Source organism: Hyperolius riggenbachi, chromosome 12 (assembly GCF_040937935.1).
Source record: "Hyperolius riggenbachi isolate aHypRig1 chromosome 12, aHypRig1.pri, whole genome shotgun sequence".
NCBI classification, from domain to species: Eukaryota; Metazoa; Chordata; class Amphibia; order Anura; family Hyperoliidae; genus Hyperolius; species Hyperolius riggenbachi.
In genome coordinates this window covers 82,984,392-83,007,189 of record NC_090657.1, presented here as the reverse complement: position 1 = coordinate 83,007,189, position 22,798 = coordinate 82,984,392, and the positions used below count along the sequence as shown (strand labels likewise).

At 45.8% G+C, this 22,798-nt stretch overlaps 1 protein-coding gene across 1 annotated transcript in view; it reads left to right on the top strand.

Moving 5' to 3' along the window:
* The window catches only part of DUSP3 (dual specificity phosphatase 3), a 220,908-nt gene that overhangs the window by 110,219 nt on the left and 87,891 nt on the right, over positions 1 to 22,798 (top strand). The window contains exon 2 of the mRNA XM_068263242.1: positions 20,040 to 20,266. Coding sequence (XP_068119343.1) covers positions 20,040 to 20,266 — 227 coding nt within the window. The remainder of the gene's footprint in view (positions 1 to 20,039; positions 20,267 to 22,798) is intronic.

The following is a 22,798-nucleotide window of genomic DNA, read 5'->3' as shown; positions in this document are numbered from 1 at the left end:
ACTGCAAACACACCCCAAAAATGTGTATGTTATTATTGATATCCATTGCTTCTGGTGCGGCAGGTGGTGCGCGATAACGCACTGCAGCTTCTGCGTCAGCTAGAGCACGTCCAACGCATCGCATCACAGGAAGTGTAACATGTTCCATTGACTTTAATAGCCATTGTTATGAGGTGCATTAGGTGGAAGTGATGCAAAGCAACAAGTGTAAAACGGGCCTTAATTATTCGGGTTCTGCAAATACTGAATCATCTCTCTTATTTTGCTGTTTTATAATTTCCTATAAAATTATGCTCTAAAGGACAATAGCACAAGCCTTGTAAGGTTTTTCGCCTTCTCCTGGATCACAACAGAATGGGAAGTGGTAACAAAAGAACCGACTAGTGTGATATTACATGATAATCACTATGACTTGAATCAAATCCCTTTGAAAAATATAAAAATGTATTTAACCACTTCACAACGGAGGGGTTTTACCCCTGAAGCACCAGCGCAATTTGTACATTGCAGCGCTGCTTCCATTCATTTTTTACTGTGATATGATTGGTTATTGGGGACTGGGGTCCCCATAACCATTCATTGCACTGCAGAGCGGGGGGGTGTGTGCGCGCGCGGGGGCGCGCGATCGCGCGCTACACGTTTGTTTACATTCATTTGTTATCAATGGAGACTGCTTCTGTTTGAAGCAGTCTCCATTGTGTCCGCAATCGGCGCGTCTAATTGGATTTAGGAACGCTTGTTCCTAACATCCAATTAGTCACCTGCTGTGCTGGCTGGCTGGAGTGTGCGCGCGAGGTCCCCGCCCACTCCCAGCCAGTAAACAAATAAGTGCGCCTTTCTCCGTCCCTGGGGGTGAAGCAGTGCGCAGAGGGACGGAGAAATTTAGCACTGGGGGGTAAAGTGGTTAATACATCAGTATACTAGAACATCACCATAAAAAATTATTAAAAGCGCATGGGATGGCCCCGCCATACACCCATCCATACAACACACTGAAGTGCACCACCACATAAGTCACTAGGGATTCAGTGACAAATCTGAAAAGTTTGTAACCAATACTTAATGATTGTAGGATCTCTGGTTGACAGTTGCTTTTTCCCGTAATCGATCCATAGCCAATATTGTTTGAAAGTACCTAGTTGGCAACCCGCCAAAATCAATGTTGTGCAGGCCACAAAGGCTTGAAGGCAAACAGCAGACAAAATTACTTTAATGCAAGCAGTGTAGGCAGCTAAGTAGCAAACTTAAGCGGACAATCAGTATGGTTATAGCAGCTATATTAAACTTGCAGAAGCAACCATCAGCACAGTCTCACCAACTCCAGATCCAATGTAAGAAGTATCCTATAGTCCTCCGTGATAAGGCTGCCAAGTTTAAAAGGCCATCATGGTTGTATTGCCTGTGGAATGCAGCTCATAGGTCCATATTGCGGTAGTGCTTTGAGTGCGCTGGAGGAGAGGGCATGGGAAAGTAGATTGGCGGCCTGGGAGCTTACCGGGGCCGCATATCAGGCAGGTAAAAAAGCCTCCAAGCATCCCCGTGTCACCCGGGACAGGGCGGCGTAGCGTCCCATGAAGGCTGAACTTCATGGACATACAGTATGTCTTTTTTCAACCAAACTGTCTAAGTTACTATGTAATATTTTGTTCTGGAAATTGCCAGCAGCTCTTAAAAAGTAAGGCAAAGCTGTTTGGTTCAATACTTGCACCTATAAAATCTAAAACCTGTCCTCACCTATTTTTTAGTGCTATTGTCAGATTTTGGCCTGTATGTTGGTGAAAACAGAGAAAAGAAAAGGAGAGTAGCGCTCTCTGGTGCATTAACTTTTTAAATTTTGCTTCTTGCACAAGGATAATAAATAAAACTCACAATGTTCAACTTGAATTAAAAAATCATCACAATGTGTTGTATCACCGTGTCCAAGATGTTACAACAGATCGTCTGACGAAGGCGTGGAACGCCGAAACGCGTCATGACGTCCTAGGCGCAGGGCAGCTGCCGCATATTCCTGTGTACCAAATCCCGCTGGCGTGTTCGGATCCATTAGATCCATTAGACCACCATTACTACTGGCCATAGTGTGTAAGCGACCAGATCGGTGATGTAACATCTTGGACACAGTGATACAACACATTGTGATGAGTTTTTAATTCAAGTTGAACATTGTGAGTTTTATTTATTATCCTTGTGCAAGAAGCAAAATTAAAAAAGTTAATGCACCAGAGAGCGCTCCTCTCCTTTTCTTTTCTCTGTTTTCACCAGCATCGTTTACCACAATCCCAAAGTAAACAAGGAGCAGCACTCATTGGTGGCTTAACAAGTACTTTTGGTGACACTACCTCGCTGAGCGCAGTGGAATAACTTTGAATTGTTGTTTCATATCTGGCCTGTATGTTGGCCTATTTTCTTTCCATATTTTTTTGTGGGTTTCCTCCCTCATCTCAAAAACTATGTGAAAATAACCTTCTCCTTAGGAGATTAATCTAGTTTCCAGGAAGGAGAAAAGGATAGGTTCACATGGCAAGCGGATGGTAAAATCCTCAGATTTTATTTTGAGTGAGCTAGGGGCAGTCAGGCTTTCTGAATTATCCCTGATTGCCAGACCCACTTTGCCAGTATCCAATGAACAATAATCTTAGTTCTATATTGTAACGCTCGGTGAAGCACAGAGAGGTCTGATTACCGGTGAACTGCAGTATCACAGGGAATACAGACGTATATCAGATTATATGTGATCTGCAGTATCACCGATAATCCAATATACTAGCTAACCTCTGGTCACCTGAGTAGAGTGTAGTGATTGGTGCAACAGTAATACAGAGGACTAGCCTCAGTGCAGCAAGGAGAACTTCACAGATTCCTTCCACAGGTCTGAGCTCTCCAAGACGGGAGGAGTCAGACTAACAGTGGGGAGGAAAGTCCGAAAGTGACACTCAGGCGTAAGTGTCACTGACGGGACAGGGAACCGCCTCCAATCGTGAGGTCGGTTCTCGGGGTCGGGCAAGCCGAGTCGTAACCACACAGACAGATAAGGTACAAGATCAGCAGACAAAAGGCGGAGTCAGAGTACAGGCAGGGTTCGGCAACGGGGTATCAGATATATCGGGGTACAAAATCAGGAGGCAGAAACAGAGTCTAGGAGCGAGCTGGGGTTCGGTAACGGAGAATCAGAAATAACGAGGTACAAGATCAGAGTACAGAAGAGTAGTCAAGGCAGGCAAGAAGTCATAACAAATATCACAATCAAACTAGTACTTTAAGCTATCAACGGAATCTAGCTTAGTGTAGGATTACAGCTCCAGCTGGTCCCGGCACACTAACGGATCTGACTAACGGATCTGGGTGCTCCCACGTATGTGAACGCAACGCCAGACAAGGAACAAATGAACAGCTGGCATATATATACATGGAGGCCTCTTCAGCCCCTCCCTAAGTGCTGGACCAATCAGGAGGGAAGCCAGGGTCAGCTGACCAACCTGGTCAGCTGACTATCTCTGGCTGGCATTTATGTTCTGCCTGAGTGCGCGCGTGCGCCCGCGTCACTCTAACTCCAGAGGGACTACATGTCCCAGCCACAGCAGCCCTGCTCTGTGCCTCCACAGCGGAGGCATGCGGGCCAACCGCCGCGTCTAACGCGGCGGTTTCTCCGCGCTCCGCATGCCTCTGCACGGGAACAGCCGCCCCATGCTGGGAGGAGGCGGCTGCCTCCCCGTGTGTGAGGCTGCTGTATGCGGGAGGAGCCGCCCGCCGCTGGCTCATGGCGGCGGCTCCTCCGTGCTTTCTCACATATATATTTTTGACAATATGATACGGGTATGTGAGTTTTCAGCCAGCTCAAACACGAGTCACCAGTACTTATCAATACTGGCTACTCAACTCTACAAGTTCTGACACCCACCAATTTGGAATTGTTTTTAACATTCTTCCTCTGCTGAACCCAATGTTCAGCAGGGGTGTTCCTGTGGCTCTCATATGTTCCACATTATCAAGTTCATATTCTTAATGGCCTAAGCCCAGAATCTCCTGTGTCAGCTTTAGTTCTGACGTGCCCAAGGTTTATTGCCAATCAGAAATTAGAATCACAAAAATTGTATTCACCATTCACCAAGCATAACTGGGTCATGCCCGGAATTGGATTTGGCACTTGCATGGCTCAGAGTAGAGGTAGGAATGCTACAACAAGGCACAGTGGACAATAGCAGACATACAGATGTGTCAGCTTCTGTCTTGTCTGTACCTTGTCGGGAATATAGTACACATCACTGATAAGCAAATTACAGCCATAAATGTTTTCCTGGCAGAATACAACTTCTGAGAGCAGAGGGAGATAAAATACATGAACTATTGACCTTTTTCTAACTCTGGGTCACTTAATAGGCTGCTACTGATTAGAGACAATAAAACATTCAACCTACTTTGTAAATCTTTAAATATAAAAGAAAACCATGGGATACTTTAAAAAGTCATTTTAGGAGTAGGAGGATAAATATAATTATTTATCTCATCAGTTTATTTTCACCTCGGGATTACTTTAAAATATGGTTGTAAATTAGAGTATGAATATAGCAAGGATTAGACTTTGAGCCTTACTACGGACAATAAGTGAAGAACATTGCGAAAATCAAGCACCTCATCCCCCCAGAAGATCTACCAACCTTAGTCCATGCCTTCATTACATCCCAACTGGACTACTGTAATACATTCTACATCAGCCTTCCCAAAAAGGACTTGTTCCGCCTACAGCTGATACAGAATACTGCTGCCAGACTGTTGACCAACCAACCCCGTCACTGCCACATATCGCCAGTCCTGCACTACCTTCACTGGCTACCTATAGAATGGAGGGTCCAATTCAAGATAGATCGGCCTACTGACATTTAAATCACTTCATAATTTAGGCCCTGGATACATGAATTACATGTTACAGCTGCGTAGCAATCCCCACAATCTCAGATCCACAGGTCCTAATAATCTAGTCCTACCCAGAGTCCACCTGGAAAATTTTGATCCCAGAGCCTTGTCATGTTTTTCCTACGTTATGGAACTCCCTACCACAGCAGATCAGGACAGCTCCGTCTCTGGACGTGTTTAAATCCAAACTGAAAACCCACCTGTTCAGTTTGGCATCTGCAGAAATATAATTTTTGTTGTGTTAATACTTCATCCTACTACCAATTACTGAATCTGAGAGAGCCTAAGCGCTTCAGTCCTATGGGAGAAAAGCGCTATAGAAATGTTACTGTATTGTATTGATGGCATAGTACTTCAGTGGTTCCAATCCTTCTTGAGTGGCAGAACCCACAAAGTGTCTATGGGGCCCTTCCTGTCCACCCCTGTAACACTTAAGTATGGGGTGCCCCAGGGCTCAATCCTCTCTCCCCTGCTTTTCACGATTTACATGCTACCGTTGGGAAAACTAATCCAAAAACATGGCCTGACATACCACTGCTATGCAGACGACACCCAACTATATCTTTCCTTCAAGCCTGGTGTGACAGACCCAACTCTAACTATAAACGCCTGCTTACGTGAACTACAGAAATGGATGAATGACAACTGGCTGAAACTAAATGCAGACAAAACTGAAGTCCTTCTGATTGGAGGGCAGAGCATGATAACAAAACAACTTAACTTGCAGTCTTCACCACTGGGAATAGGAGGCACGGATCTACGCAGCTCTGATCATGTGCGTAGCCTGGGAGTTCTAATTGATGGGGATTTAAACTTCAGAACTCAAATCTCTGCTGTGGTGAAATCATCCTATTTTCACCTGAAGAACATTGCAAAAATCAAGCATCTCATACCCCCAGAAGATCTGCCAACCTTAGTCCACGCCTTCATCACATCCCGACTGGACTACTGCAATGCTTTCTACACTGGCCTTCCAAAAAAGGTCTTGTACCGCCTACAGCTGATACAGAATACTGCTGCCAGACTGCTAACCAACCAACCCCGTCACTGCCACATAACGCCAGTCCTGCATTCCCTTCACTGGCTACCTATAGAATGGATGGTCCTATTCAAGATCGGCCTACTGACATTTAAATCCCTGAATAATCTAGGCCCTGGATACATGAAAGATATGTTACAGCTGCGTAGCAATCCCCGCATTCTCAGATCCACAGGTTCTAATAATCTAGTCATACCAAGAGTCCACTTGGAAACTTTTGGTCCCAGAGCCTTCTGTCATGCTGCCCCTACGTTTTGGAACTCCTTACCTCAACAGATCAGGACAGCCCCATCCCTGGACGTGTTTAAATCCAGACTGAAAACCCACCTGTTCAGTCTGGCATTTGCAGAAATATAACTTTTGTTGTGTGAATACTTCATCCTACTAATTACTGAATCTGAGAGAGCCTAAGCGCTTTGAGTCCTATGGGAGAAAAGCGCTATAGAAATGTTATTGTTTTGTATTATATATATTGTGTTATCGTATAAGTGGCATGTTCTGTTCAGTGAAGTACTGCAGAAAATGTTAGCACTGTATTGCTGTGCATAAAACACACCACACTTTTCACTCCACATCTCTACTATATAGTCAAAGTCACCAAGGGCAGATAAATTCCATTCCTTTAAATGATTCTTGGCTCGTACAGCAATAATGATCTTGCTACTGATGCTTCCTTTAAAATATTCCTTAATCCTATGCACCTTATAGGGCGGTATGTATTATTGTATTCATATAGAAAGCCAGGTTGAACTCTGTTCCCCACTCTGTCCTAGTTTCTTCCTGACCATTAGCAGACAACTATTTGTATCTATGTATTGTTCTGACTTCAATCAGAGTTCCATTAGTGTCTCTTTCATGGCATTTTTCTACAAGTCTGGCTTTGATATGACAGCCTTCCTTTTCAAAACTGAACTATTTTACAGCAATTCCTTCTTGACCATTATGATGTGAAAAAAAAAATTCTGACTGCTCTTTCCCATCTGATGATTGTACTGAAAAAAGTGTCCTTGCTATTTACCAGATACAGCATTTACCTGCAAGACTTAGAGACACTGAAGCGAAAAAAAAAAATATGATATTATGATTTGTATGTGTAGTACAGCTAAGAAATAAAACATTAAGATCAGATACATCAGTCTAATTGTTTCCAGTACAGGAAGAGTTAACCACTTCCCGACCGCCATATTGACAATTGGCGGCCGGGAAGTGGACCCCGCAAGGACCGCCGTATTGACAAATGGCGGCGGTCCTTGTAGGGGCATGGGCGGAGCGATCGCGTCATCCGTGACGCGATCCTCCGCCGCCGCCTGGCTCCGCTCACCCGCCACAACATCCCGCCGGCCATACGGAAGCGCCGGCGGGATGTTAACCCGACGATCGCCGCATACAAAGTGTATAATACACTTTGTAATGTTTACAAAGTGTATTATACAGGCTACCTCCTGCCCTGGTGGTCCCAGTGTCCGAGGGACCACCAGGGCAGGCTGCAGCCACTCTAGTCTGCACCAAGCACACTGATTGATGATCGCCACAGCACCCCTCAGACCCCCCCCCCCCCCCTGCCCACCCCCCAGACCCATGTTTATACCCAATCACCCCCCTAATCACCCATCAATCACTCCCTGTCACTATCTGTCAACGCTATTTTTTTTTTATCCCCCCCCCCCCCCTGCTTCCTCCTGATCGCCCCCCCACCCCTCAGATTCTCCCCAGACCCCCTTCCAGACCCCCCCCCCATGTACTGTATGCATCTATCCCCCCTGATCACCTGTCAATCACCCATCAATCACCCCCTGTCACTGCCACCCATCAATCAGCCCCTAACCTGCCCCTTCAATCTGATCACCCACCCACACCAATAGATCGCCGCAGATCCGACATCAGATCACCAGCCAAGCGCAGTGTTTACATCTATTCTCTCCTGTAAACACCCACTAATTACCCATCAATCACCCCCTGTCACTGCTACCCATCAGATTAGACCCCTATCTGCCCCTAGGGCACTCAATCACCTGCCCATACCCTCAGAACGCCCTCAGACCCCAGCCCCACTAATTACCCATCAATCACCCCCTATCTCCACCTGTCACTGTTACCCATCAGATCAGACCCTAATCTGCCCCTTGCGGGCACCCAATCACCCGCCTACACGCTCAGATTGCTCTCAGACCCCCCCCCCCCCCTTATCAATTCGCCAGGGCATTATTTACATCTGTCCTTCCCTGTAATAACCCACTGATCACCTGTCAATCACTTGTCAATCACCCATCAATCACCTCCTGTCACTGCCACCCATCAATCACCCCCTGTCACTGCCACCCATCAATCAGCCCCTAACCTGCCCCTTGCGGGCAATCTGATCACCCACCCACACCAATAGATCGCCCGCAGATCCGACATCAGATCACCACCCAAGCGCAGGGTTTACATCTATTCTCTCCTCTAAACATCCACTAATTACGCATCAGTCACCCATCAATCACCCCCTATCACCACCTGTCACTGTTACCCATCAGATCAGACCCTAATCTGCCCCTTTGCGGGCACCCAATCACCTGCCTACACGCTCAGGTTGCCCTCAGACCCCCCCCTTATCAATTCGCCAGGGCATTATTTACATCTGTCCTTCCCTGTAATAACCCACTGATCACCTGTCAATAACCCCCTGTCACTGCCACCCATCAATCACCCCCTGTCACTGCCACCCATCAATCACCCCCTGTCACTGCCACCCATCAATCAGCCCCTAACCTGCCCCTTGCGGGCAATCTGATCACCCACCCACACCAATAGATCGCCCGCAGATCCGACATCAGATCACCACCCAAGCGCAGTGTTTACATCTATTGTCTCCTCTAAACACCCACTAATTACCCATCAATCACCCATCAATCACCCCCTATCACCACCTGTCACTGTTACCCATCAGATCAGACCCTAATCTGTCCCTTGCGGGCACCCAATCACCCGCCTACACGCTCAGATTGCCCTCAGACCCCCCCTTATTAATTCGCCAGGGCATTATTTACATCTGTCCTTCCCTGTAATAACCCACTGATCACCTGTCAATCACCCCCTGTCACTGCCACCCATCAATCACCCCCTGTCACTGCCACCCATCAATCAGCCCCTAACCTGCCCCTTGCGGGCAATCTGATCACCCACCCACACCAATAGATTGGCCGCAGATCCGACATCAGATCACCACCCAAGCCCAGTGTTTACATCTATTGTCTCCTCTAAACACCCACTAATTACCCATCAATCACCCCCTATTACCACCTGTCACTGTTACCCATCAGATCAGACCCTAATCTGCCCCTTGCGGGCACCCAATCACCCGCCTACACGCTCAGATTGCCCTCAGACCCCCCCTTATCAATTCGCCAGGGCATTATTTACATCTGTCCTTCCCTGTAATAACCCACTGATCACCCATCAATCACCCCCTGTCACTGCCACCCATCAATCACCCCCTGTCACTGCCACCCATCAATCAGCCCCTAACTTGCCCCTTGCGGGCAATCTGATCACCCACCCACACCAATAGATCGCCCGCAGATCCGACATCAGATCACCTCCCAAGTGCAGTGTTTACATCTGTTCTCTCCTCCAAACACCCACTAATTACCCATCAATCACCCCCTGTCACTGCTACCCATCAGATTAGATCCCTATCTGCCCCTAGGGCACTCAATCACCCGCCCATACCCTCAGAACGCCCTCAGACCCCAGCCCTGATCACCTTGCCAGTGCATTGCTTGCATCTATTCCCCCCTCTAATCACACCTTGAGACACCCATCAATCACCTCCTGTCACCCCCTAGCACACCTACCCATCAGATCAGGCCCTAATTTGCCCCGTGTGGGCTCCTGATCACTCGGCCAAACCCTCAGATCCCCCTCAGACCCCCTTCCGATCACCTCCCCAGTGCATTGATTGCATCTATTTTCCCCTCTAACCACCCCCTGAGACATCCATCAATCACCTCCTGTCACCCCCTAGCACTCCTATCCATCAGATCAGGCCCAATACAAGCTGTCATCTAAAAGGCCACTATGCTTATGACCGGTTCCACAAAATTCGCCCTCTCATAGACCACCTGTCATCAAAATTTTCAGATGCTTATACCCCTGAACAGTCATTTTAAGACATTTGGTTTCCAGACTACTCACGGTTTTGGGCCCGTAAAATGCCAGGGCGGTATAGGAACCCCACAAGTGACCCCATTTTAGAAAAAAAGACACCCCAAGGTATTCTGTTAGGTGTATGACGAGTTCATAGAAGATTTTATTTTTTGTCAAAAGTTAGCGGAAATTGATTTTTATTGTTTTTTTTCACAAAGTGTCATTTTTCACTAACTTGTGACAAAAAATAAAATCTTCTATGAACTCACCATACTCCTAACGGAATACCTTGGGGTGTCTTCTTTCTAAAATGGAGTCACTTGTGGGGTTCCTATACTGCCCTGGCATTTTAGGGGCCCTAAACCGTGATGAGTAGTCTAGAAAACAAATGCCTCAAAATGACCTGTGAATAGGACGTTGGGCCCCTTAGCGCACCTAGGCTGCAAAAAAGTGTCACACATGTGATATCGCCGTACTCAGGAGAAGTAGTATAATGTGTTTTGGGGTGTATTTTTACACATACCCATGCTTAGTGGGAGAAATCTCTCTGTAAATGGACAATTGTGTGTAAAAAAAATCAAAAGATTGTCATTTACAGAGATATTTCTCCCACCCAGCATGGGTATGTGTAAAAATACACCACAAAACACATTATACTACTTCTCCTGAGTACGGTGGTACCACATGTGTGCCACTTTTTTACACCCTAAGGGCTTGATTCACAAAGCGGTGCTAACCTACTTAGCACGTCTAAAGTCTTTAGACGTGCTAACCAGGGTGCTACGTAGGTTAGCACCGGATTTCTCAATCAGATCGCGCGCTAACTTTACGCATGCAAAGTTTTACGCACGCAAAGTTTTATGCACGCTAAGTCCCATAGGCTTTAATGGGCACTTCGCGCGGTGCGCCCTGCACTCTGTGCAGTGTGCGCGTAAAGTTTTACGCGCATAAAGTTTTATGTGCGAAAAGCTCGTTTAGACGTGCTAAGGGGGTTTTCACAGGTGTGCTAACAGTTAGCACCGCTTTGTGAATCAAGCCCCAAGTGCGCTAAGGGGCCCAAAGTCCAATGAGTACCTTTAGGATTTCACAGGTCATTTTGCGACATTGTTGGTTTCAAGACTACTCCTCACGGTTTAGGGCCCCTAAAATGCCAGGGCAGTATAGGAACCCCACAAATGACCCCATTCTAGAAAGAAGACAACCAAAGGTATTCCGTTAGGAGTATGGTGAGTTCATAGAAGATTTTATTTTTTGTCACAAGTTAGCGGAAAATGACACTTTGTGAAAAAAAAACAATTAAAATCAATTTCCGCTAACTTGTGACAAAAATAAAATCTTCTATGAACTCACCATACTCCTAACGGAATACCTTGGGGTGTCTTCTTTCTAAAATGGGGTCATTAGTGGGGTTCTTATACTGCCCTGGCATTTTAGGGGGCCTTAAACCGTGAGGAGTAGTCTGGAAATCAAATTCCGCAAAATGACCTGTGAAATCCTAAAGGTACTTATTAGACTTTGGGCCCCTTAGCACAGTTAGGGTGCAAAAAAGTGCCACACATGTGGTATCGCCGTACTCGGGAGAAGTAGTACAATGTGTTTTGGGGTGTATTTTTACACATACCCATGCTGGGTGGGAGAAATCTCTCTGTAAATGGACAATTGTGTGTAAAAAAAATCAAAAAATTGTCATTTACAGAGATATTTCTCCCACCCAGCATGGGTATGTGTAAAAATACACCTCAAAACACATTGTACTACTTCTCCTGAGTACGGCAATACCACACTTTTTTGCAGCCTAACTGCGCTAAGGGGTCCAAAGTCCAATGAGCACCTTTAGGCTTTACAGGGGTGCTTACAATTAGGCACCCCCCAAAATGCCAGGACAGTAAACACACCCCACAAATGACCCCATTTTGGAAAGTAGACCCTTCAAGGTTATCAGAGAGGGGCATGGTAAGTCCGTGGCAGATTTCATTTTTTTTTTTCACAAAGTGTCATTTTCCGCTTACTTGTGACAAAAAATAATATCTTCTATGAACTCACTATGCCTCTCAGTGAATACTTTGGGATGCCTTCTTTCCAAAATGGGGTCATTTGGGGGGTATTTATACTATCCTGGAATTCTAGCCCCTCATGAAACATGACAGGGGGTCAGAAAAGTCCTAGATGCTTGAAAATGGGAAAATTCACTTTTTGCACCATAGTTTGTAAATGCTATAACTTTTACCCAAACCAATAAATATAGGCTGAATGGGTTTTTTTTCATCAAAAACATGTTTGTCCACATTTTTCACACTGCATGTATACAGAAATTTTACTTTATTTGAAAAATGTCAGCACAGAAAGTTAAAAAAATCCTTTTTTTTGCCAAAATTCATTTCTTTTTTTGATGAATATAATAAAAAGTAAAAAATCGCAGCAGCAATCAAATAGCACCAAAAGAAAGCTTTATTAGTGACAAGAAAAGGAGCCAAAATTCATTTAGGTGGTAGGTTGTATGAGCGAGCAATAAACCGTGAAAGCTGCAGTGGTCTGAATGGAAAAAAAGTGCCTGGTCCTTAAGGGGGTTAAAGCCCACGGTCCTCAAGTGGTTAAGAAACTCCAGTTGTTATCTCTATGCAAAAAAGCCATTAAGCTCTACGACTTTCAAAGTCGTGGAGAGGGCTGTCTTCTGACTTTGATTATCTCAACTGTTAGTGAACAAATTTCTTTTTCTCTGCCAGAGGAGAGGTCATTAGTTCACAGACTGCTCTGAAAGAATCATTTTGAATGCTGAGTGTTGTGTAATCTGCACATATTATAGAATGATGCAATGTTAGAAAAAACACTACCTGAAAATAAAAATATGAAAATATTTTCTTTGCTGCTAATCTTCTAGTAATTATTCATAGTACACAACCAATTCATTATATCATATATTTTTTTTTCGCTTCAGTGTCTCTTTAACCCCCTTGGCGGTACAATAAATCCGCCAGGGGGCAGCGCAGCACTTTTAAATTTATTTTTTTTTAAAGCATGTAGCTAACCTAGCGCTAGCTACATGCTTCCCTCCTCCCTTCGCTATCCCTCCCACCCCTCCGATCGCCACCGACACTTTTACCCTGCAAGGAATCCCGTTCTGAACGGGATTTCCTGTATGGGCTTCCCCGTCGCCATGGCGACGATCGCGATGACGTCACTGTCGTCATCGACGTCCTGATGTCAGCGGGTGTCCCGATCCACCCCTCAGCGCTGCCTGGCACTGATTGGCCAGGCAGCGCAGGGGTCTCGTGGGGGGGGCAGCACGGCGCGGCAAATCGGCGGGTGGCGGCGGCGATCGTTATGCACACGCAGCTAGCAAAGTGCTAGCTGCGTGTACCAAAAAAAATTATGTAAATCGGCCCAGCAGGGCCTGAGCGGCACCCTCCGGCGGCTTACCCCGTGTCCAGCACGGGGTTACCGCTGAGGAGGTTAAAGAGAACTTGAGGCAAGGGAGAGAAAAATTATACATACCTGGTGCTTCCTCCATCCCCCTCCAGGCTTATCGCTCCCTTGTTGTCCTCCTCCACCTTCAGGATCATCTGCAATATTCCCTGGAATGTCCTCTGATCCGGGGCATACTGCGCAAGCATGGCCCGGCAGTGCGCGCCCCGTCTCGCCCCCATGCACAGAATACTCCCAGCCACGGCAGTGCGACAGGGGAGCGCGCGTGGCCACAATGGACCCGCCGTGGACTAGTCCCAGCTGGAGGACTTTTCTGACCAGTTACAGAAGATCCAGGAGATGGAGGATGACGAGGGAGTGATAAGCCTAGAGGGGGGTGGGAACCATGTGTTTGTATAATTTTTTCTGACTCCCCATCTCAGTTATACTTTAATGGACAACTGAAGTGAGAAGAATATGGAGGCTGACATATAAATTTTCTTTTAAATAATACCAGTTGCATGGCAGCCCTGCTGCTAAATTTGGCTGCAATAGTGTCTGAACAGACCCGATTTTACCTCACAGGAGCCTATAGGCACAGATGTCCTGGCACCTTAGATCAGCCCCCCATCTGCCCCTGATGAGTACTGCGCTTTGGGCGGAGCCCAAGCTAAGGACGTGGACTACAGCTGGCTAATGGATGTGATATGGTTTTTTTAAATTGGAACATGTGAGTGCTCTACTTTTAATTTTTTATATTAAAGTAATGGTTTTACGCTATGAAGGCTCCCTTTAGTTATCAGGTTAACTTCTGGTAGAGCAGAAGCGCTGTGGGATAGAGTTGGGCCGAACCTCCGATTTTAGGTTCGCGAACCGGGTTCGCGAACTTTCGCGGAAGGTTCGGTTCGCGTTAAAGTTCGCGAACCGCAATAGACTTCAATGGGGATGCGAACTTTGAAAAAAAAAAAAATTATGCTGCCCACAAAAGTGATGGAAAAGATGTTTCAAGGGGTCTAACACCTGGAGGGGGGCATGGCGGAGTGGGATAGATGCCAAAAGTCCCCGGGAAAAATCTGGATTTGACGCAAAGCAGCGTTTTAAGGGCAGAAATCACATTGAATGCTAAATGACAGGCCTAAAGTGCTTTAAAACATCTTGCATGTGTATACATCAATCAGGTAGTGTAATTAAGGTACTGCTTCACACTGACACACCAAACTGTTCACTGAACAGAACAGGTATGCAGTGGCGGGTTCACTGAACAGGTATGCAGTGGCAGGATCAATGAACAGGTATGCAGTGGCAGGATCACTGAACAGGTACGCAGTGGCAGGATCACTGAACAGGTATGCAGTGGCAGGATCAATGAACAGGTATGCACTGGCAGGATCACTGAACAGGTATGCAGTGGCAGGATCAATGAACAGGTATGCAGTGGCAGGATCAATGAACAGGTATGCAGTGGCAGGATCAATGAACAGGTATGCACTGGCAGGATCACTGAACAGGTATGCAGTGGCAGGATCAATGAACAGGTATGCACTGGCAGGATCACTGAACAGGTATGCAGTGGCAGGATCAATGAACAGGTATGCACTGGCAGGATCACTGAACAGGTATGCAGTGGCAGGATCACTGAACAGGTATGCAGTGGCAGGATCACAGTACAGGTATGCAGTGGGCTGAGGGCTCACTGAACAGAACAGGTATGCAGCCAGGAAGAAGTTAAGCCTAACTAATCTTTCCCTATGAGAGACTGCAGCAGCTCGCCCTACTCTCACTAATGCAGGCACACGAGTGGCCATAACGGCCGCCGCTGCCTGCCTTATATAAGGGGGGGTGGGGCTCCAGGGGCTAGTGTAGCCTAATTGGCTACACTGGGCCTGCTGACTGTGATGTAGAGGGTCAAAGTTGACCCTCAGGTGCATTATGGGGCGAACCGATTTTTGCGAACTTTTGCCGCAAAACGTTCGCGTGCGACACCCGCACGCGAACCACCTAAGTTCGCGCGAACCACGTTCGCCGGCGAACCGTTCGGCCCAACTCTACTGTGGGAATGGTGTAGTAAATTTGGATATTTGGGAAGATGCAATAAGCCTGGATCATATCAAACGCTGTTGTAGCTGTCCTATAATCTGGCAGCATTGAGATAAGTTTATATGTATGACGGAGTATATAAAAACACAGAAATTTGGAAGCTGGCAGATATTTTTAATGAGAGCGCAGTATCCATGGGATTGAAGAAAAGCCCTGTCATTCACTTCCTTCAGCTCATGGCTGCCTCCACTCTCCACCTCTGTCAGTTAATCCGTATTGCAGGAACTTGTTACCTCATGAATAAATACTTCCCGTAGTGGGATATCTTAAAGGGAACCAGAGATGAACGATTCACACAAAATAAAAATATCAGTTGATAGCTTGTAAAGAATAAATGCTCTACCCGATAATTTCGCCACTCTGGTGTGCCTTTTTGAGTGCTTTTTATCCATTATTGCTCCAGGAAATATCCAATATGGCCGCCGGCTCATATTCCTTCTGTTTCCAGGTTATGAGGTGTTCTGGATGTGCTGTCTAGGCTATATGAGACTATAGACAAGCAGGGCTGCTGTAGGCTTTCATCTGTGTGCTTTCAACTTCATATTCTGGTATGCTTTGTGGCTGCCTGTAGGAAGTGTCTCTCATAGTAATAAAACTGCATACAGTAGATAATAATGACAGGCTGCACAGACAGAGCACACAGATCACACAGCCACACTTGTCTGTTAGACAGAGATTTTTCCTGCAGCAGCAGCCCCTCCCATGTCATCACAGCTCTCAGTATGTAAAGCATGAAATCTGAGCCAGGAGGGGGGAGGCTTGGGCTTGAAAAGACTCCACAGAAGAGTGACTCAGCTATAATGATTCCAGGTCAAACCTCGACTGAATTGTCGGTGGATTCTCATCACAGTTGATAACAGATAGATTAGGCAGAGAAGAATAAAACTAAAAGCAGGGTAGGTGTTTACTGTCATGTTCCCACTGATAAATGTAATAAAATACATGAGGGTGCTTCGTCTCTGGTTCTCTTTAAAAACACTAAAAACTTTATTTCATTTTGCGGCACTCAATTCTGATTTAAAATGTTAACAGCAGCCATGATGGTGAGAGGTAGATTCTTGCTCATTCAGCTCACTGAGAAGGGAGTTCATTATTATTTGAACTGTTCTGCACTATATTGTTATCAGGAGTCTTTGTGCAGATAGAAAATAGTGTTCTAACTTTTCAGGAGAGCAGTAGCTGCATTTTATTGGTCAATTGCCTCATTTGAGAAAAGGACTAGTTTGGTTTATTAACACTTTCACAAAAAAAATTAAAAAATAGAATAGAGTGAACACAGGCAAGCTCTGAATGGTATAGGCATTGAGACTAATGGCCACTGCAACGAGGAAGCATTGAGAGAGTGTACCAAGCTACTAGGCGGAGCGGTATGTGTGAAAGTAGCCTCAGGTTTACAAGTAACCCTTCACCATCCGCAAGCTGTGCTGCAGAACCTGCTATGCAATCAGTAGTATGCATACCTTCTACCAAGTTGGCAATATTGTGCTCTCGAGAGTTACTAGGGTGTAGTCAGAATGTGGAAGGTCAGGATTGCTGATTGCATAACACGTTTTGTATTCTAGTAGTGCTTGAGCACTTATCCTGTCTTCCTTAATGATGCCTTTATCATAATTCAAACAACTTTCTCTCTCTGTCTAAAGACTCATAGATATTCATAATGTGACCATCTGAAATAGCCAGAAGGTCAGCAGCTCCTCATCACTGATTGTTTAAGAATTTAAGAAAGATGCTCTGGAATATAAAACGCATCTGGGCAAAACCCAGGGGAAAAAAATACAGTATATACTAAACCGGGTGCATCCTTGGTCCAGGAGCATTTTGTGGATGTTCTCCCCTTATTACTGTGTCCTCCCTTGTACCTCATGTGTCCTCCTGTGTCTCCATGTCTCCTCCGGTGTCCCCATGTGTCTTCCTGTGTCCCCCATGTATCCTCCTCTCTACCCCATGTGTGCCTTTCTGTCGACCCCCATGTGTCCCCTTCTGTCCCCCACGTGTCCCCTTCTGTCCCCCATGTGTCCCCTTATGTCCCCCATGTCTCTTCTGTCTTTCTTTGTGCTCCTCCGCTCCCCCTGTGTTCTCCGCTTTCCCCACGTCCTCCTCTGCTCCCCCGGAATAGATGAAAGCGGCAGTGGCAGCATGTCTCACCTAATCCATCGGAGCCGGCAGTGATCAGAGGCATCCATCTGAAAATGGCGCCTGTGAATAATGGCGCACGGTGTTGCCGCTAATCCGTTTGACGCTTATCGCTATTTAACGTTAAAGCCTTATTGTTATTTAACGTTAAAGCCTTATTGTTATTTACCGTTAACACACAGAACCCTCTCTGTACCTATCCATAACCCCTAACCACCCCCTGGTGGTGCCTAACCCTAACCACCCCCTGGTGGTGCCTAACCCTAACCACCCCCTGGTGGTGCCTAACCCTAAGACCCCCCTGGTGGTGCCTAACCCTAAGATCACCCTGGTGGTGCCTAACCCTAAGATCACCCTGGTGGTTCCTAACCCTAAGACCCCCCCCTGGTTGGTGCCTAACCCTAAGACCCCCCTAGTGGTGCCTAACCCTAAGACTCCCTGGTGGTGCCTAACCCTAAGACCCCCCTAGTGGTGCCTAACCCTAAGACCTCCCTGGTGGTGCCTAACCTTAAGACCCCCCCCCCCAGTGGTGCCTAACCCTAACCTTGACAGTGTTACATTAAATCCATTCCCCGTTTTGCAGTTAAATAACATCTGCAGTTTGGCTTATGTAGGGGGCTATTGATAAATAACGTTAGTGTGTGCCACTATTGATAAATAACGTTAGTGTGTGCCACTATTGATAAATAACGTTAGTGTGTGCCGTTTTTCTTCTTTTTTCCCTGTGCGCCATTATTATGCAGTACTAACGATAAATAGCGATAAGCGTATCTGTTTAATGCGGCGCCATTGTTATGTATAGGCGCTGTGCGCCGTTATTCACTGATCCCGATCAGAGACCTCTCCTCTCCCTTACTGCTCCCCTAGTCCTGGTTTCTCCCTCACTGCTCCTCTAGTCCCGGCATCTCCCTCACCGCTCCCCTAGTGACGGCTTCTCCCTCACTGATCCCCTAGTCCCGCTGCTTTTAGCTCTCCACCACTTTCTCCACCACTGTCAGTTAATCCGTATTGCAGAAGCTTGTTGTTATCTCACAAAATAAACGCTTCTCATAGTGTGATATTGTAAAAACACTAAAAACTTTATTTCATTTTGCGCAACTCAATTCTGATTTGGAATGTAAACAGCAGCCATGAAAAGTAGATTCTAATTCATTCAGCTCACTGACAAGAGAGTTAATTATTATTTGAACTTTTCTTCACTATATTGTTATCAGGAGTCTTTGTGCAGATGGATAATAGTGTTCTGGTTACTTTTCAGGAGAGCAGACCGAAGCTACATTTTACTGGTCTATTGCCTCATTTGAAAAAATGACTGGTTTGGTTCATTAACTCTTGCACACAAAAAAATAAAACAAATAGAATAGAGTGAACACAGGCAGGCTCTGAATGGTATAGGTATTAAGACTAATGGCCACTGCGACGGGGAAGCGTACCAAGCGAGAGAGCATACCAAGCCACTAGGCGGAGCGGTACTTGTGAAAGTAGCCTCAGGTTTACAAGTAGGAGAAGCGAGAGGGGAGCGAGGTGAAGAGGTCCTCATTGGGGAAAAGCAGCTTGTTGTGTTGTGTGAGGAGACTGACAGTGAGTGAGGAGGGGGGAAGGCAGGAGGGCAGCAGTGTTTGATTTGACTTGCACAGCAGAAGAGAGGAGGTGGCACTGCTGTCCTGACTGAGGAGGAATGGAGCGGATGAGGGTGAGCAGTTTGTCACAGACTCACAGCCAGCAAGTGTGCTATTGTGTTGAGCTGCAGCATGCCATGTGAGAACATTTAATGAAGCAGAGTAAATTGTTGGGTGCTGTGTGATCATTCCAAATTGAAGGGGGGGGGGGGGGGGCTTCCTCACAAGTTTGGCTCAGGCAGCAAAAAGTCTAGAACCGGTCCTGGCTGAGGCAGCGATTAACGACAGCCACAGCTGATAGTCCGGCATGTGGAGAGTGGCCCACGACCTCCGCCCAACAAGCAAACTGATCAACTTGCTCAACCGAAGGCCGATATCTTTCTTCTCACCGCTTGCTCACCGCTCCACTAACTGCGTTTTTTCCCTGCCCCAGCACTTTATTCCCTTTACAGATATAAGAACGAGGACTCTGGGAGCAATGTTTTTTTATTTGTAGCAAAAGAGGTAAACATTAGTACTCAAAATGATCATGTGATTTGAATTTGTAAAGTGTAATTCTTGATTGTAGGGCCTCTTTAAAGAATCAACCTGCGAGAGATTTGGTAATACTAACATGTTTCCCACTGAGTATGTAGGTCTAATTCTTGATTGTATGTCCTCTTTAAATAAGCAACCTGATATATCTTTCTCTTTGTCATATTTGTTTTTAGATTTATTGCCCAAAACATCATGAGATTGCAACGCCTTGGAATAACTCACATTCTAAATGCTGCAGAGGGAAATTCTTTCATGCATGTAAACACAAATGCTGCTTTCTATTATGGAACGGGCATTTCTTATCATGGTATACCGGCCAGCGACAGACCAACCTTTGACCTCAGCTCTTACTTTGAGGAAGCCTCTGACTTCATCGATAAAGCGCTCTCGCAAAAAGATGGTGAGTACTTCTGCAAGCTAAAGTTCAAACATAAAGTCTAATTAAATCTAAAGTCACAATGGAAGATTAGATTGGGCTTGGAAGATTTTAAAAAATGCTCTTTTTTTGTGCTATTTGTATGTGAGAATTGTGTAGTTTATTTTTGCTGTTTGTACAACAGAAAGTATAGGGAAATCGCTAAGCGCTTGAAAAAGCGCTTTGAAAAGCGATTCACTGAACGTTTTAATGGATAAATACATTGTATTTATTCATTTCCAGGGCAAAGAGTTCACTTCCTGTCTGTGAAAAAAACATTGCTACACAAAAGCGCTTAGAAAACCGCTTTACTAAGCACAAATTGCCCTGAAAGCACTTAGAAAAGCGCTTTCAAAATTGCTCAACAAATCGCTCAGCGCTTGCAATGGTACTGGAGATTTATAATGTGAACAAGGCCTTAGTGTTCACAACATGAACCAGGCCCGTTGGGTTACACTTAGCCCTTCCCAATCATCGATTTTACTTCAGGTCACACCCTGGTGCTGGGGAAATAGCAATCCAATTGGTTGAGATTAGAGATGTCGGTGAACGGTTCCAGAACCGTTCGCAGGCGAACCCCTCACCCTGTTCTACTTCCGGGTCGCTATGACCCGTAGTAGTACGGCTGCGCTGGGCCGACGGTGCACGTCCTTGATCGCGCGCCTGTTGCCGGGCACTTTCTGCGCATGTGCGTGACGTCATGAGTGATGTCACGCTCATGCGCAGAGAGTGCCCGGCAACAGTCACGCGATCAAAGACGCACACCACCGGCCCAGCGCAGCCGTACTACTACGGGTCATAGCGACCCGGAAGTAGTAACGACACATAGAGATTCGCGAGCGAACTGTTCGCTCACATCTCTAGCTGAGATGATCCTGGTGACAAATTAAATTATTCAATAGACTGACACAATGATGAGAAAAAGAAAGTTTGCGACCTTTTGGTTCTAAACTCCTCGACATTATCAACCCCACAACAAACCGTTTACACTTGTATTTTCTGCAAACCAACCAACTGAATGACCAATTCACGACGGACTGCATGATATGGCCACAAAATCAAAACAAGCGCATGTCACTCAAACGACTTGTACCCGAGGGCAACTGCACCATATCTGCCAAACAGTCGTGTGATGGCTCGGGCAATCGCCTGGTATCAGTCACTTGTCTAGTCGTTTCACATGCGTACAAATGCCTGATTGTTGTCCAACAGACCAAATTCAGACAACAATCGGATGGATTTGTTGGACGTGTGTCTGAGCATTTGGATTTTGCAACATAAACAAAATCATCTGGTCTTCAGCAGGTCTTATAATAAGGTAAATGCAACCTCAGATGAACAACACATTACTCTATGTCATTATTAATTTAACAAAGACAAACTAAAAATACAAATGCAGCATGTGAAACATTATGTGCACCCTTACCACTTCTAAAACCATAACAAGGGTAAATAGCAGATAGGTGCTGCAAATCAAATGCAGTTTGCAGATCTGAAGCATTCACGTGTGCTAACTCAATGCCAAAAAGGAAAGACATCTGCAATGCTCTTAGAGGAGCAACTGTTGCTGGCCATTAGTCTGGGAAGGGTTAATAGGCCATTTTCAAATATCTGGAAGTTCACCATTCTGCAGTGAGGAACATTGTCCACAAGGAGATGATCCCTCCTTCACATACATTCACCCTAATATCAGACCATGCAATGCTCAGAGAAATTGCCAAAAAAAAAAAAAACCTGAAAAAAACTCAAGACCTGCATTTCAGACTCTACAGACCATAGTGTGTTACAATTTAAAATATATGACAGTACAATTAGGAAATGAGTGAAAAGTTTGGCTTTCTTGGAAAGGAAAACAGAAGAAAGCTTCTTTTTTGAAAATAACATGGCAGCGGGGCATAGATTTGAAGGTTGCATTGGAAACAAATCAAAAAAGTTGTAGTGTAATGTTCTTAGTTTGGACAGATGAGACAAAATTGGAGAGGTTTGACTTTAATGTACAGTGGCACGTTTGGGGAAATCCAAACACAGCATATCAGAACAAACACCTCATACCGACTGTCAAGCACCGGGATGGAGCGGTAATGATTTGGTCTTGCTTTGCAGCCATAGGATCTGGGCACCTTGCGGTCATTGAGATGACTGTGAACTCCTCTGAATGCCAAAATATCCTGTGAGGCCATTTGTGTGACAATAAAGCTTATCTGAAATTAGTTCATGCAGCTGCAAATATACAAAAGAATGGCTGAGAAAGAATACCATCACAGTGTTGCAATGACTCAAAGTGCAGACCTCAAAGAACTGCTAAAAAACAAATGCCTCAGTTTCGCATAAGGGCCCATTTGGGGATGGGAGCCGGTACACATCACTTCCGCTCCCATCCGCGATTGCCAAAAATGTTTTGCCAATGAAGTGTGTGGCGGGGAACCCTCTAGTGTGATTAGAGGTAATCACAATCGTAGGACAAAGTGATTTTGCAGCACTTTGGGGAGCCGAGCAATTACGATTTCAATAAACTTT